Source organism: Mustela lutreola, chromosome 1 (genome assembly GCF_030435805.1).
Source record: "Mustela lutreola isolate mMusLut2 chromosome 1, mMusLut2.pri, whole genome shotgun sequence".
NCBI classification, from domain to species: Eukaryota; Metazoa; Chordata; class Mammalia; order Carnivora; family Mustelidae; genus Mustela; species Mustela lutreola.
Window position 1 is genome coordinate 152,173,238 of NC_081290.1, and position 14,840 is coordinate 152,188,077.

Below are 14,840 nucleotides of genomic sequence, written 5' to 3' on the forward strand. Positions count from 1 at the left end.
TTGTTCTTTTCAGGGAGCTATCATTTTTTCTGTGGTAAAGCTTTTTATACACTCCGGATCACTTTCTAAATTTCTATACCTAATCTACTCCTGAATGTAGAAACCAGATATTCAGGCTTGCTAAGAATTACATGTTAAAATGATTAAGATGGCTGGAATTTGCTTTAAAACAATTAACAGCTCCCCTCCCTTCTTAATTATTCAAGCTGGGTGATAGGCACTTAAGCATTTATTACTGTGTTCTAACTGCCCTTGTACATATTTGCAAATTTTCATAATAAAAAAGTTTTTTAAAACCACCATTAGGGAAAGGAATTGTATGGTAGCCATATGGAGGTCTATGTATATTTATTTCTTAATTTTTATCTTTATATAGATTCACAGGAAACTTAATAGTATTTATCTTTGGACAAAAGGACTGAGAGCTAAGGGGAAGGGATATTCACTTTATTTTTTCTAATGGAGTTTTTTAAGACCCTTTTTATCTTCATATATTGTTTATTGATCTCTTTTTTTTTTTTTTTAAATTTTTTATTTATTTATCGGCGGGGAGGGGGAGAGACTGAGCACAGGCAGACAGAATGGCAGGCAGAGGCAGAGGGAGAAGCAGGCTCCCTGCTGAACAAGGAGCCCGATGTGGGACTCAATCCCAGGACGCTGGGATCATGACCTGAGCCGAAGGCAGCTGCTTAACCAACTGAGCCACCCAGGCGTCCCTGATCTCTCTCGTTTTTTTTTTTAAAAAAGTATTTATTTATTTATTTATTTGAGAGAGAGAGAACATGAGTGAGAGGAGCAGGAGGAGAGGGAAAGAGAATCTCAACCAGACTTCATGCTGAGAATGGAGCCTGACACCGGGCTCCACTCCATGACCCTGAGATCGTGACCTGAGCTGAAACCAAGAGCTGGATGCTTAACTGACTGCACCAACCAGGCAGCCCTTATGTTTAGTTATGTATTTGTGTATGTGTATATGTCTTGATGTGTATCTAGTCAGGAAGAGGGTTCACTTCTGTAAATTCTGTGAATTCACAGTCTGTAATTTGAAAATACTAATAGCATCTAACTTATAGGATCATGAAGCTGTGTACCTCTTATTTTAACACATTCTTACTTTATTTTATATAGTTTAAATGGTAACACTGGGGTCTGTGTGAGGTGCTGAATGAGCAATAAGAGGAGCTCTGTAATGGTTGTTTTAAACTTCTGAGAATTCTTTTTTAGTATCCAAATACGGACACAAGGGGTTACTAATTGATGTTTGTACTGTCCACTGTTTCCTCTCCTTTTGATGGTTTGCTTACTGCTTGTACGATAGCTAACTCTTCACCTTCTCTTATGCTTCCCTTTTCGTAAAGCCTTATACTACTTGTTTATGTCTTTCTTCCTTGATTTAAATATTCTGTCCTTCCTGTGTTTACTCTTATTGAATGAAACAGATAGATGCTGAACTGCACAGCATAAATTCAATTGTATATCACCAGTGATATACTGGATTCACAATTAAGCACCTCCTGAAGGTGAGAGTATGAATTATTTCCTCTTTGGGAGGCAATTTGACAAATGTATCATAACTTAAAATGTATATACTTTTTGTCATAACAGATTCTCTGCTGGGAATCTATCATAAAGTTATATTCATCCTCGTACAAAGATGTATGAAGAAACTGCGTGGTGTTTGGATGGAAGAGAAAAAGGAGTTTGGGGTGGGAGGCAGACTATCGTAGTTCTTTTGAAATTCATCTTTTCTTTAGAAAAAAAGACAAAGAATTTAATCTTTTCCTTTACTACTTTTTATGTAAAAAAAAAAAAAAGCTTTCTTACTACCTGTGGATTATACAGGATCTACAGGCTTTTATTCCTAATGGATTTTCTGGATTATCTTTTTCCTCAGTGGTCAACAATGCTGACAGTAGGCTTCTTTATTGTTCAGCCTTTGTGTAGGATTTTGACAACCCTAAATTAAATCATTTGATAATTGAGTCCATTTCTGATAGTAGGAATTTTTATAATTTTATTGCCTAAATGTGTGTGTATGTATATCTATTGTATAGATTATTTATCCTTCCTGACCATATTCCAAATACACATTTCTGTCCTTAACCCCAGCTCCGTGACCTGATGACTACCTGTTTTTCTCTCTGTGCTCAGGTACTTACATATGTGTTATATGTATGCATATAGCTCTACCCCTGACACAAGACCTACACATCCAAAGGGTTTTTTTTGAAAAACCTGGTCATATAATACTCATTTGATTGCATTTTGGTTTTTTTTTTTTTTCTCAACAAATGAAATGTGCAAATCCACCACCAAGGTACCTAATAAAACTAATTTATTCTTTTTAATGATTGCATTGTGTTAATTGATCAGAGTAAATCGTAATGTATTCAGCCATTCCTATATTGATTGAAACATCTCTGTTTGTGAAGACTAAGAATTTAGAAAATAAGTGACAGTAAGCATCTTTGTACATATTAGGTATGATTTTTATTTCTATATGCTAGATTACCAGGAATTGGACTACTAGGTTAAAGGTATATGTACTTTAAATTTTATACATGGTGCTAGATTCCTTTGAAAAGGATGGAATAATTCACTTAGATAACGAAATAAAACAGTACCCTCTTGAGAAGGTATTAATCAGTCTTTTACATTTTTGCTAAAGTGATAATCTCATTGTTAAACCACATAATTATTATTTTGCTTTTAGTAAGTTTGAGTATTTTTTATAAACTTGACAACTTGAGTCTGCTCTCTTTCTACATGTCAAATATTTTTTCTGGTTTAATTTCTGAGTTTGTTTATGCTTTTTTTCACTTATTATGTCTAGGAAACTAAACTTTTATGTCTCTTTTCAAGTTTCTCCTCTTTGTTAAGATTGTTTAGAATACTTGACATCTTATAAATTATGTTGTAGAATGTATTGCTATGGTTTATTTCTTTTGTTTGTCCTTCTTTAAACTGCCTAGAGTTTATTTTTTAAATAAAGAATGTAAGAGGGGCACCTGTGTGGCTCAGTGGGTTAAAAAAGTGTTTGGCACGGGTCGTGATCTCAGGGTCCTGGGATTGAGCCCCACATCGGGCTTTCTGCTCAGCGGGCAGCCTGCTTCCTCCTCTCTCTCTCTCTCTCTACCTGCCTCTCTGCCTACTTGTGATCTCTGTCTGTCAAATAAATAAATAAAATCTTAAAAAAAAATGTAAGATAAAGATCTGTGTTTTTTTTTTTTTTGCTAGATGACAGCCAGTTTTGTGTTGATAATTTAAAAAAAAAATTTATTCTTTCCTGCAGAAATAGAATTTAACTTCTGACTTGTACATTTTTCATATGTGCTAGAATCTGTATTTAAGTTCTTTATTCTGTTCCTCTCATCTGTTTCTATTCCTAAGCCAATGCCATGTTGATTTGATTATTGTCTTTTTTTTTCTTTTTAAGATTTTTACTTATTAATTTGACAGAGAGAGAGAAAGCACACAGGCAGGGGGAGCTGCAGGCAGAGGAGAGGGAGAAGCAGGCTCCCCGCTGAGGAGGGCTTGATCCCAGCATCCCGGGATCATGACCTGAGCCGAAGGCAGACGCTTAACCAACTGAGCCACCCAGGCGCCCCTTAATTAGTGTCTTTTGACTGTATTCTGAAACATGGTCAGTGAAGTCCACTTTTGGTTTTCTCTTTTTTCTGGGTAGTTCTTGGACTTTCTGCTTTATAACTTTAAGATCCTATAAAAATTAAAGAACAAATCTTTGGGGGTTATTTCTCTATACAGTCATTGGGGCAAAGTACTATGAATGAAATATTTTTCCCATTATTTTTGTAGGTATTTCTCTCTAAACTAGGGAAAATTATTTATTATTTAACTGTATTGTATTCTTGATTATTTTTATTAATTTCAGTTTTCTTTTACTGGAATTGTCTGCATTTTCTAGGATTCCATCAGGTCATTAGCAAAAAGTTATTTTTCTCTTTCATTCTGATATTTATGCTAGTTAATTCATTTTTGTATCTTAATTAGTTGCTATAGTCTTCAAGTCAGTGTTTATTTTAAAGGGATTAGTGGACTTCCTATTCTTTTTTTTTTTTAAGATTTTATTTATTTATTTGAGAATGAGAGAGAGAGTGAGCGAGTATGAGCAGAGTAATGGGCAGAGGGAAAAGCAGGCTCTCCACTGAGCAGAGAGCCCTCTGTGGGACTTGATTCCGGAACTCTGGGATCTTGAGCTGAAGGCAGACACTTCAGTGAGTGAGCCACCCAGGCACACCTGGGCTTCCTGTTCTTTTTTTTTTTTTTTTTTTTTTTTTAATATTTTATTTATTTATTTGACAGAGAGAGAGGATCACAAGTAGACAGAGAAGCAGGCAGAGAGAGGAGGAAAGCAGGCTCCCTGCTGAGCAGAGAGCCCGATGCAGGGCCGGATCCAAGGACCCTGAGATCATGACCTGAGCCGAAGGCAGAGGCTTAACCCACTGAGCCACCCAGGCGCCCCTGGGCTTCCTGTTCTAACCCCTCATTTTATTAATTTGATTTATTGAATGAGAACATTCATATGATTAAAATAATAAAAAAAGTTTCCTGTGTACACTTTCCTTCCTACCCTTTCTCTAATCTTTTCAGTTTCTACCCTGTACTCAAAGTAACCACTGTTGTTGGTTCTCTTCCGCAGTTCATCAGATTTCCATACAGAAGCAAGTTCTTAATATAGGTATATACATAAACACACGTATATGTACACTGTATGTACATATTTATTGTGTCCATGCAACCTTAGTTTTATTTGAAATGGTTATAGTGTTTTGCTGCATATGGTACTTGCTACTGTTCTTTTTTCAAAAATGCTTATTTTTTTCCTATTTTTTCCCATAGAGCTTTTGTTAAAAATCGTTGCTGAATTTTATCAAATGCCTTTTCAGCATCAATTGATAAAATGATACGATTTTTTTTCTCCTGAATTTGTTGATGTCTTGGATTATGTTGATTATAAAGGGACCACTGTCATATTTCTGCAATAATTATAGTAGGATATTATTTTTCACATGTGGCTGGACTCTGTTGTCTACATTTTTTTTTTAATTCAGAATTATACTTTTAAGTGAAATCGGTTTATGGGTATATTTTATGCGCTAGTACCTTTATTAGATTTGGCTTTGTGTTGTTTTGACCTAAAAATGGCTTGGAACATTTTTTGTATTTTTCTATGGTTTGATATTAGTAGAAAAAAAAATTTTTTTTTAAAGATTAAGAATCTACAGAGAACCCAGCTTGTCTTGGTATCTTTTTCTATAGTAGGTTTTTAATTATCTTTAATTTATGGTGTTTGGTTCTACTCAAGAATTCATTTCTCTTGGGTTAATTTTGATATTTTCTATTTTACTGGGAAATCATCTTCTCTTTTAGGTTTTCAAATTCTGGCACGCAATTGCATTTGTGTGTGTGTTATTGTTTTTTTTTTTTTTTTTTTTTTTTTTTTAGTTTTGTCTTGTTTTCTTAGTTATCTCCTATGCTTATGGTTTTCTCTTTTATTCTGAATCTTGTGAGTCTCTTTCCCCACCTTGTTTAACCCACTCACTAGACTGAGTGATTATTTCATCATCATTCAAAGGGGTGCTTTTTAGATTTATTTATGTCCTCTATACTTTTTTATGTTAGGTTAATTTTAAATATCTCTTAGATTCTTCTTCCTAGTTTATTATTTTTTTTAATTTTTAAAAAAGATTTTATTTATTTATTTGATAGAGAGAAAGACATAGGGAAAGAGGGAACACAAGCAGGGGAGGGGGAGAGGAAGAAGCAGGCTTCCTGCCAAGCAGGGAACCCAGTGCGGGGCTCCATCCTAGGGCCCTGGGATCATGACCTGAGCTGAAGGCAGCTGCTTAACTGACAGAATCCCCAGGTTCTCCCTTCCTTAGTTTATCAAAATAACTAGTTTTTTCCTAGTTTAGTTTGATAAACTAGTTTATTTTGTTTCTTCTCTTATTTCTTTTTTACAGAGTGTTTTTCTCCCTTGCCTTTAAAAAAATTAAAATTCTTAGAGCCATAAATTTACTTGTAAATATAAATTTTGCTGGATCACATGGGTCTTAATTATTTTTATTCTATTTTTTGTCATAGCTTATACATAAAGCATAATTTCCCTTTTGATTTCCTATTTGATCCAAATATTATCAAGTGTCATCTCACAGTTTTTACAGAAAGAAATTGTTGTAATTTTTTTTTTCTTAATTTTTGAGGTATATATCTCTGAAATAACTTAAAACTTTCATTATGACCATGTTTAGGATCAGTCATGGTGATAAACTTAGGAAAAAATACCTCTTTTTTGTTAGAGGATTACAAGGTATCTTTTAAAAATCATATTTATTGATAATATAATTAAATGTGTTATTTTTTTCTTTCCACCTATATTTATCTGTTCTAGAAGATATGCTGAAATTACTCAGTATATTTGTATTTTTAAAAATAAATTTATTAAAGTTCTAATAAGTTTTACTTTATTGCCTGCTATGTTGTTTGGTATATACAGTTTTTTAACTCTTACAATTTAATCATAAACTGTGTATTTTATAATTGTATAACATTTTTCTTTATACTGGTAAGTACTTTTGACCTTAAAATTAAACCTTGACTGATACATGTTTCTTTGCAGTAATCTGAAAACAAAATATTCTTTTCCCCCCAAAGATGCTAATTGCTTTCTCTGTTGGCTTCTTGACCTTGAAGAGATGAGACCTTTAGAATACTTTTATTTTCTGCCTCTCTTCCTTTTTCCCCTTATCCTCTTCTTCCTCATGAGATCTTGGAAGTATTTTTACTTCTGCCTACCTTCAACTCACCTGTCTGCAACTCTTACTTTGAATAGTTTAGAAATGTATTGAAATGTTTTTATGATACATTCTTTTGTTTCAAGAGTCTTTATCATATAAGTTGTCTCTTCCTAGACATTTGGTTATTATTTAACTGTGTATTATATAATATAAACTGAAAGTTTCATTGATTACAATATTACTCTTCTTTTTCATCTTCCCTGTTACCACATCTCTTTTTCTGGTTTGTTTTTTCTTAGTTAGAGCCCTTTCTTGGTTATGTTTCTTAACTGGGGTGCCTGAGAAAATGTAATCTGAATTTTTGCATATTTGCAGTTTTTTTCCATGGATCAAAATGTAAGCTTGGTTGGCACAGGATTCTTTTGTCTGTGTCGTCTGTGAATGTTCCTTAACTCTATTTTTAAAAATTTTTTTTTAAAGATTTGTTTATTTTAGAGAGAAAGAGCATGCATGCCAGAGGAGACAGCAGTAGTGGGTAAGGGAGAGAATCTCCAGCAGACTCCCCACAGGCACAGAGCCTGAGAGGTGCGGGGGCTTGATTTCATGACCTTGAGATCACAACCTGAGCCTAAATCAAGAGTCAGACACTTACCAGACACCCCTCTCTTTAAAGTACAAAAAATGAAGAGGCCAATGAGGAGCTGATTCTTTAACCTTTATAGGTTACTTGCTTTTTAGAGCTGGGTGCTTGCTTTTTTTTTTTAAGTTCCAATTTTTTTTATTTTTTTTAGGTCTTTTTTTTTTTTAATAGTTGACACACAATATTCATTAGTTTCAGGTGTACAACATAGTGATTCAGCATCTCTAAATGTTACACTGCACTCACCACAAGTGTAGCTACCATCTCTCTCCATACAATGCTTTTGCAGTATCTCTGACTATATCCCACATGCTGTACCATTTATTCCTATGACTTATTTATTCCATAACAGGGAACCTGTATCTCCTACTTTTTTCTTTACCCATTTTATTCATCCCCCCACCTCCCTTCCCTCTGGCAACCATCAGTGTATTTTCTGTATTTATAGGTCTGATTCTGCTTTTTGTTTCTTTATTTTTTAGAGTCCATTTATGAGTGAAATCGTATGGTGTTTATCTTTCTCAATCTGATTAATGTCTGATCCTCAGGGTCCATCCTTGTGATCCCAGATCCCATTCTTCTTTATGGCTGAGTAATATTACATTCAAATATATGCTACATCTTTATCCATTCATCTGTCAGTGGACGCTTAGGTTGCTTCCATATTTTGGCTATTGTAAGTAATGCTGCAATAAATATAGGGATGCATACATATTTTCGGTTTTCTGTTTACATTTTCATTGGTAAATACCCAGTTATGGAATTACTGGATTATAAGGTATTTCTATTTTTAATTTTTTGAGAAACCTCAATATTGTTTTCCATAATGGCTACACTATTTTACATTCTCACCAGCAACACAGGAAGGTTTCATTTTCTCCACATCTTTGTCAGTACTTGTTCTTTTCTTTTTTTTTTTTTTAATGCTTCCCCCCCCCCCACCTTTTTAAGATGTATTTATTTATTTGACAGAGAGAGCACACATGTGTGGGGATGGGGGCTGCAGAGGAATAGGAAGTCTGATGCAGGGCTTGTTCTCAGGACCCTGATCATGACTTGAGTCGAAACCAAGAGATGCTTACCTAACTAAGCCATGCAGGCACCCCTGATAATGGCCTTTCTAATGGCTGTGATTTTTAATTTTTATTTAAAACTCATTTAAGTAAGTTTTATATTTATTAAACTCATTTTTGAAACAATTTTTTAAAAAATCTGTCAATTAAAAAAAAAATGTGTCTCCTATGCAGTAAGGCTTTGTGACTTTGAGCCCGAGAGTAGAGAATTCATAGCACCACCTTACTTGCTTGCTCTTCTGTCCTTAGAATATTTTAGTTCTGTTGAATATTTAAGTCTTTTTATATCCATAATGTAAATAACATAAACTCAGTGATTTGCAGTTATATAAGTCTGTATCAGTGTCTTAATCTCAGTTTCCTCACCTGTAAAATGAAGGTTTTGGTAATTTACTTCCTAGATTGTCTGATTCAGTTGTACCATAGTCCTCACATTTGCAGAATAAAGGCCAGGATTACTATGAAGCATTTATCAGTCTTCCACATATTGTGGAAGTCTTCCCTTTCTAGCCCATGTATTTCTCATGCACATATGTAAAAGGCTGACCACGTAGGTCTACTTAATCCCTAAACATACCTCATGGTCTCCTTTAACTGTTCCTTCTCCCTGGAATCTTTTCTTCCACTGATTCTCACCTTCCTTCACACCTTGGTTTGGTGGAAGTCTTATTCTGATCTTCAGATAACAGCTGAGATCTCACTTTAAGAAGTCTTCCCAGTTCTCTGTAGCCCAAATTAATCTCTAAATTGTTACTCTCATAAACCTTGTATTTTCAGTTTTATCACATTATGCATTTTATTATAGAGGTATGTGTGTGTAATTTTTATTTGACCTTCTTCTATAGTTTAATATGCTCCTACACTACTGGGACCATATCTTACTCTTATTATGAGTTTGCGCCTATATCAGGGCAAGTAGATATTTATATGTTTTAACTGAATTTGAGCAAGAATGAGAAATTTATATTGGCCAGAAATCAGTTTTGTGGTTTAGTTTTGATATTTTCGGAATCAGCAACACTTTCAGTAGATTTTCCTTGTACATTTTATCTACCGTTTTTTAGGACAGGTATTTCTTAAGTCAGCAAGAAAATTAACTACAACAGGAACTTCATTAAAGCTACAATTTAGGATATGCAAATGTGAAAGGTTTCTAACTTTACCCTGTACATTTCGCATATATCATTAGTCACTGTTAGACACTTTGGTCTTGCTTAATATAATTCAGTGCTGAATGTATATTTTAATGTGAGAGTTTTGACATCAACATTTTTAACTTTTGTGTAATTTATAATCTTAACTTGGAATTAATGGAAATTGTTGCTTCTATAGATTGTGGTTTGAAACTGCTAATAAGTTCAGTAAGTAATACATGATCTTCAGCTCCTAAGCTGTGAGTTGTAGATTTCATTTTTTTGTTAAAATCTATGTCTGAATTGAAAGGGGTCATAGGGTCTGAATGGTGAATAAAGTAGTAGAATACTAATCAGAAGACAGAAGTACTGGACTCACTCTATTATTAACTTACACTGTGCTCAGTAATCTAAAGTAACATGGACACTAATCTCCCTTTTAAATTGGTAATAATAGTCCCTGCTTCTTGATAGCCTGTGAAGTGCTTTCATCACCATTTAAAAAAAATGTTTTAACTTCTTGTAGCTCTTTGAAGTAGTTATTGATCATCCCTATTTTATAGATGCAGAAATTAGGACCTAGAGAAATTAAGTTACTTAAGATATTAAGTACTAATATACTTGGAACTAGATCCCAGAATTTACCCTACAGTTAAGACTTTTAGCTGTAGTCATTTTGTGGTGGGTTTTTTTGCTTATAGGGTGCTGCATAAGTGCACTGTTAACAATTATCAAACAGTTTTCTCAAATGTCTCAGTAATATATACATTCCATCACATTTATATCTTTTTCCCTGGGTGATGTCTGATAACATTAAATATCAGGAGTGTGATTTTATTACTTTTTCCAAGTGAATAATTGTGAAAGCTATCAATATTTTTTAAATCAGGAGTGTGATTTTATTACTTTTTCCAAGTGAATAATTGTGAAAGCTATCAATATTTTTTTATTTTTTAAATTTTGCTTCAAGCCAAGATTTCATCTTAAAAGTACAAGGTAATTTTAAAAACATGGCTAGTTGATGTTGACTGTTAATATCTTTTAGTTATATAATTAAAATTTTTAATCAACATTTGATTAATGAATATTTCTGAATTTTTCTGTCTTTATTCTACAGAATGGTTAATAAAGCTGATCATCTCTAGGAAGGATATTGGTTCACCTCATGTAAAGTATGCTCAGTTCCTTTCCAGTGGTGTAAGTATCTCGTCCATTTCTTAATTTTTATCTTCCCAATTGTTTTTAATACAGTGAAGAAATCATTATGATTACAATGCAAAAAATGACAGCAGGGATTCGTAGAGTAGAAAGAATTTTTTCATAATCACAGTGGAAAGGAACAAATTTTCAAATCTATGAACTTTCTCTTTTACCATTTTTTTTCAACTTTGATGTCTGACATTCAGTTCTAACATAAAACTATTAATTATGTCAAACTTCTTATTAATAGGTTAGAAACTTACAGCATAGGGACACCTGGGTGGCTCAGATGGTTAAGCATCTGCTTTCAGCTGAGGTCATGATCCCAGGGTCCTGGGATGGAGCCCAATTGAGCCCCAGTCAGGCTCTCCACTCAGTGGGGAGTCTGCTTCTCTCTCTGCTTGCCCATCCCCCTATCTCTGCTCATGCTTCCTCTCTTTCTTTCTCAAATGGAATAAATAAAATCTTTAAAGAAAAAAGAAGCTTCTAAAAAAAAAAAGAAAGAAAGAAAGAAAAGAAAAAAGAAGCTTACAGAATAGATGGCTAGCTACTGTTAGATTCCTTGTGACAGGCAGAGTATTAGAAGCATGTTACCCTAACCCTGCCTTTGTGTGCAAACTCCTAAGCACCTTGGCCATTTTCCTTTACCTCCTGGAGATAATAATGTAGTTAAGCCTATTAGCTAATGTCATTGGTAGCCTTTCTTTGGAATCAGGCAAAAAATACAAATGGAGATGGTGGTATTATGTTGAGAGTTTTTGTGCTAGGATATGAACTGTAACCACTAGTTCATATTAAATAGGCCCCTGAATAAAAGTATTCCGGGAATTTCAGATATTAGAGAAGATAAAGTATCTATTAGCTCATTAAGTGCATCTTTAGAGTCTAATGCAGAGTGCCTTTAGCATAAGTATTTTCTGAAATTTGGTGCTATGTTTCAATTAAATTCCTTCCATTTTGTTTGACAGTTCTATAATCCAGTAAGTAGATGTTAACATAGATTTTCTTTATTATTTGGGTTTTTAGTTAAAGTCTTTTTCTCTCTCAAAAAAAAAATTTTTTTTTTCCTCTCTCACTGACTAGCATATATCAGAAAGTCTCTGGAATTAGGCCCAGGTGATGTGAACTGTAGCCTGAGTTTCTACTAAATAGCTATATCCTTGGGAAATGGCAAGGCACTGCATGCTTTGGGCCTTAGTTTCCCTTTTTTTTTTTTAATGATGCACTTGCTAATGGCTGTTTTTAATGGCCATTAGAATGTAAGCGTCATGAGGCCAGGAGTTTTTGCCTGATCTGTCCCTTTTTGCCAAGTACATGGTCTGACACATAGGGTATATTCAGTAAATGTTAGTTGAATGAATGACTTTTTCTCTAAATGGTGTCCAGTTTTCTGATTGCACACCTACTTTCAATTTCTCTCTATAAACTTGCAAATTTTGACTTGGATTTTTTTTTTCCTGAGCATGTGTAAGGTGGCTACAAGAAGAAAATTTCAGTCTTTATCAGTGTTAATTTAAAAATAACTGTTAAAAAGTGTGATTGACACATTGGAATATAATCTCATTTTTCTCAGTCTTTTTATTATGAAAAGAACATCTTATATTATCATTTGTAGTTATAACCCCTATTCTTTTGTTTTAATCAGTTCTCCTATTGGCTTGAATTACAGAATCATCTTATCATACTGTTGAGCTCAGTCCCCAGTAAATCTTCATTTCTTACTTATTCTCACTTCTTATCATTTTTAAGCTTTAAGACTCCCACTCCTTTGATGGTAATAATAATTGTGAAAGAGGTTAATGTGCTATAAATAGTAAGAAGAGCCCGAGTACATCTTTAGTTGATGAATATTATGATTAACTCTAGAATGCGTTAAATCATCATGCAGTAAATACCAAGTATGTGAAACAAAACTAACTTACGAGTAGGTCATATGTTGCCTAGTCATTCTAGATAAAAAGATAGCAAAGAGAATCAAGCTGAAGAAAATGCTAAACGCAGTTATTTTAATAAGATCTTAGTAACTATTAATGCTTTACAAGTAAGGTAGTAATGTCATTTTTGCACAGGTAATTTCAAGATTAATTATATGTAAATGCTTTAACCTTCTTTGCTCTATATGTTTGTAAAATTTAGTTTAAGTAAGTGTTCTGGACCAGATGCCGATCTAAGAAGGGTTTAGGTACAAATCCAAGTAGGGATAAAATTGATTATAAAATAGGTTTACGGGGCATCTGGGTGGCTCAGTGGGTTAAGCCGCTGCCTTCGGCTCAGGTCATGATCTCAGGGTCCTGGGATCGAGTCCTGCATCGGGCTCTCTGCTCAGCAGGGAACCTGCTTCCTCCTCTCTCTCTCTGCCTGCCTCTCTGCCTACTTGTGGTCTCTCTCTGTCAAATAAATAAATAAAATCTTTAAAAAATAAAAAATAAAATAAAAATAAAAAAAATAAAATAGGTTTACTACTATGGTCCGATAGTATGGTCTTTTGGAATATCAGTTTATGAACTGAGCCATAATTCCTGAATTTAATTGTTCTTTTATGCTTTAAACATTGGCTGTGTTACTGCAGTGTCAAAATTCTTCTCACATCATTTTCAATTATTGTTGGCCTGAGTCTGCATTCAGATTAGTGATTTAAAGTGAAAGACGTTCTTTATCCTGTGAACAGTTCTTGTGCTATATAAGAAAATTAATTCAGTTTTTACATGTTATCTTTTTCTGTTATAAAAGAATTGCTGGTATCATGGACTTAGATGACCTTTGTATGTCATTTACTGCCATAATTTCAGGATTACATGCTTAAACTAGGTAAGTTATGAGAAACAAAGTGTAGAAATGAGAGGCTGTACCTTTTTTTATGTTAATACACATGGAGATACTATTCTTGATATCCAAGAAAACTTCTAATCTTGGCATTTTCTGAGTGAAATATAGTACATTCAACATCGTATGCATGATTTGATCCTGGTCATTATGCCTACTCTGTAGTGATCATACATTCCATCTTAGCAATTGTAGATCTTTTTACATTAGATATATCTTTGTACTAGGGACCTCTCTTGGTGCAAGGCACAAATATCCAATTTAAACAAGTGTAGCATAAGGGGAAATTTATGCTCTTACATAACATAGCAAGAAGGACAGAGATGTGGCAGGGACTCAGGAATTATTAGAACAGAGTATGAACACTGCAGAACTTTCTCCTTTATTTGTTTTTGCTTCCTCCTTTGTTCTGCATTTCCTACCATGTCTGCTTTATTCTCCTAAAAAAGTCACTTCTTTCAGGTGGTGAGGAACCTGTCAGACTAATATCTTTCTGCAACTGAGCATGGTTATAGTGACTATCCATTTTCCTCCTGATCTAACCTAAATATTTTAAGGAGGGCAAGGCTTGGCTTCTTTGTGTACCCATCTTTTTGGCCAGAAGGTAGGATATTACTAGTGGCAATACCAAGAACATGTAGTTGGAAACAGTGAGACACTCTTAGGCAGAAAAAATAATACATATGTTCTGTTATCTATCTCCTTTTAGGGCTTTTGAAATAAAAGTATTTCCCATGGTGAATCTGAAATGACATAAAATACTAACTTGTTCCAGATACTGTGGAATCATTAGTTTTGATAGTTATAATACAAGCTTAGGATGGTACTTTTCAATAACAGGTTAAATTCATATAAAATTTATTTTAGTTTTATGCTATCCTGCTCCGTACGGAAAAAGGTTTAAGGAATTATATACAGGTACTACCTGCTCTGATATAATTGGACAGGAAAATAAATAGGAAAAAAATCAGCTTTGATTTTTTTTGTCCATATGATAGAAACAGTTTATGAAGTCTCATTTAAACTAAGGTTAGTTTATGAAGTATTTTGAAAGCATTAAGACTGAAGTTAGCAAAGGACAGATCTACTTTATTCACAATGGCAAAGAATAACGTTTAGAAACCTCAACTTAATAAGTCAGTAAATTCAGGGGTAAATTATTTCAGTTACTAAAGGGATTGGGCAATTACATGTATTTATTTTTTAATTTTTT

At 33.8% G+C, this 14,840-nt stretch overlaps 1 protein-coding gene across 11 annotated transcripts in view; it reads left to right on the forward strand.

Moving 5' to 3' along the window:
- HMBOX1 (homeobox containing 1) overlaps positions 1-14,840 on the forward strand; it is a 198,937-nt gene that overhangs the window by 63,512 nt on the left and 120,585 nt on the right. For all 11 annotated transcript variants that reach the window (XM_059176907.1, XM_059176931.1, XM_059176975.1 and 8 more), the window contains exon 2: positions 10,722-10,801. In XM_059176907.1, coding sequence (XP_059032890.1) covers positions 10,779-10,801 — 23 coding nt within the window. In that variant the 5' untranslated portion in view covers positions 10,722-10,778. The remainder of the gene's footprint in view (positions 1-10,721; positions 10,802-14,840) is intronic.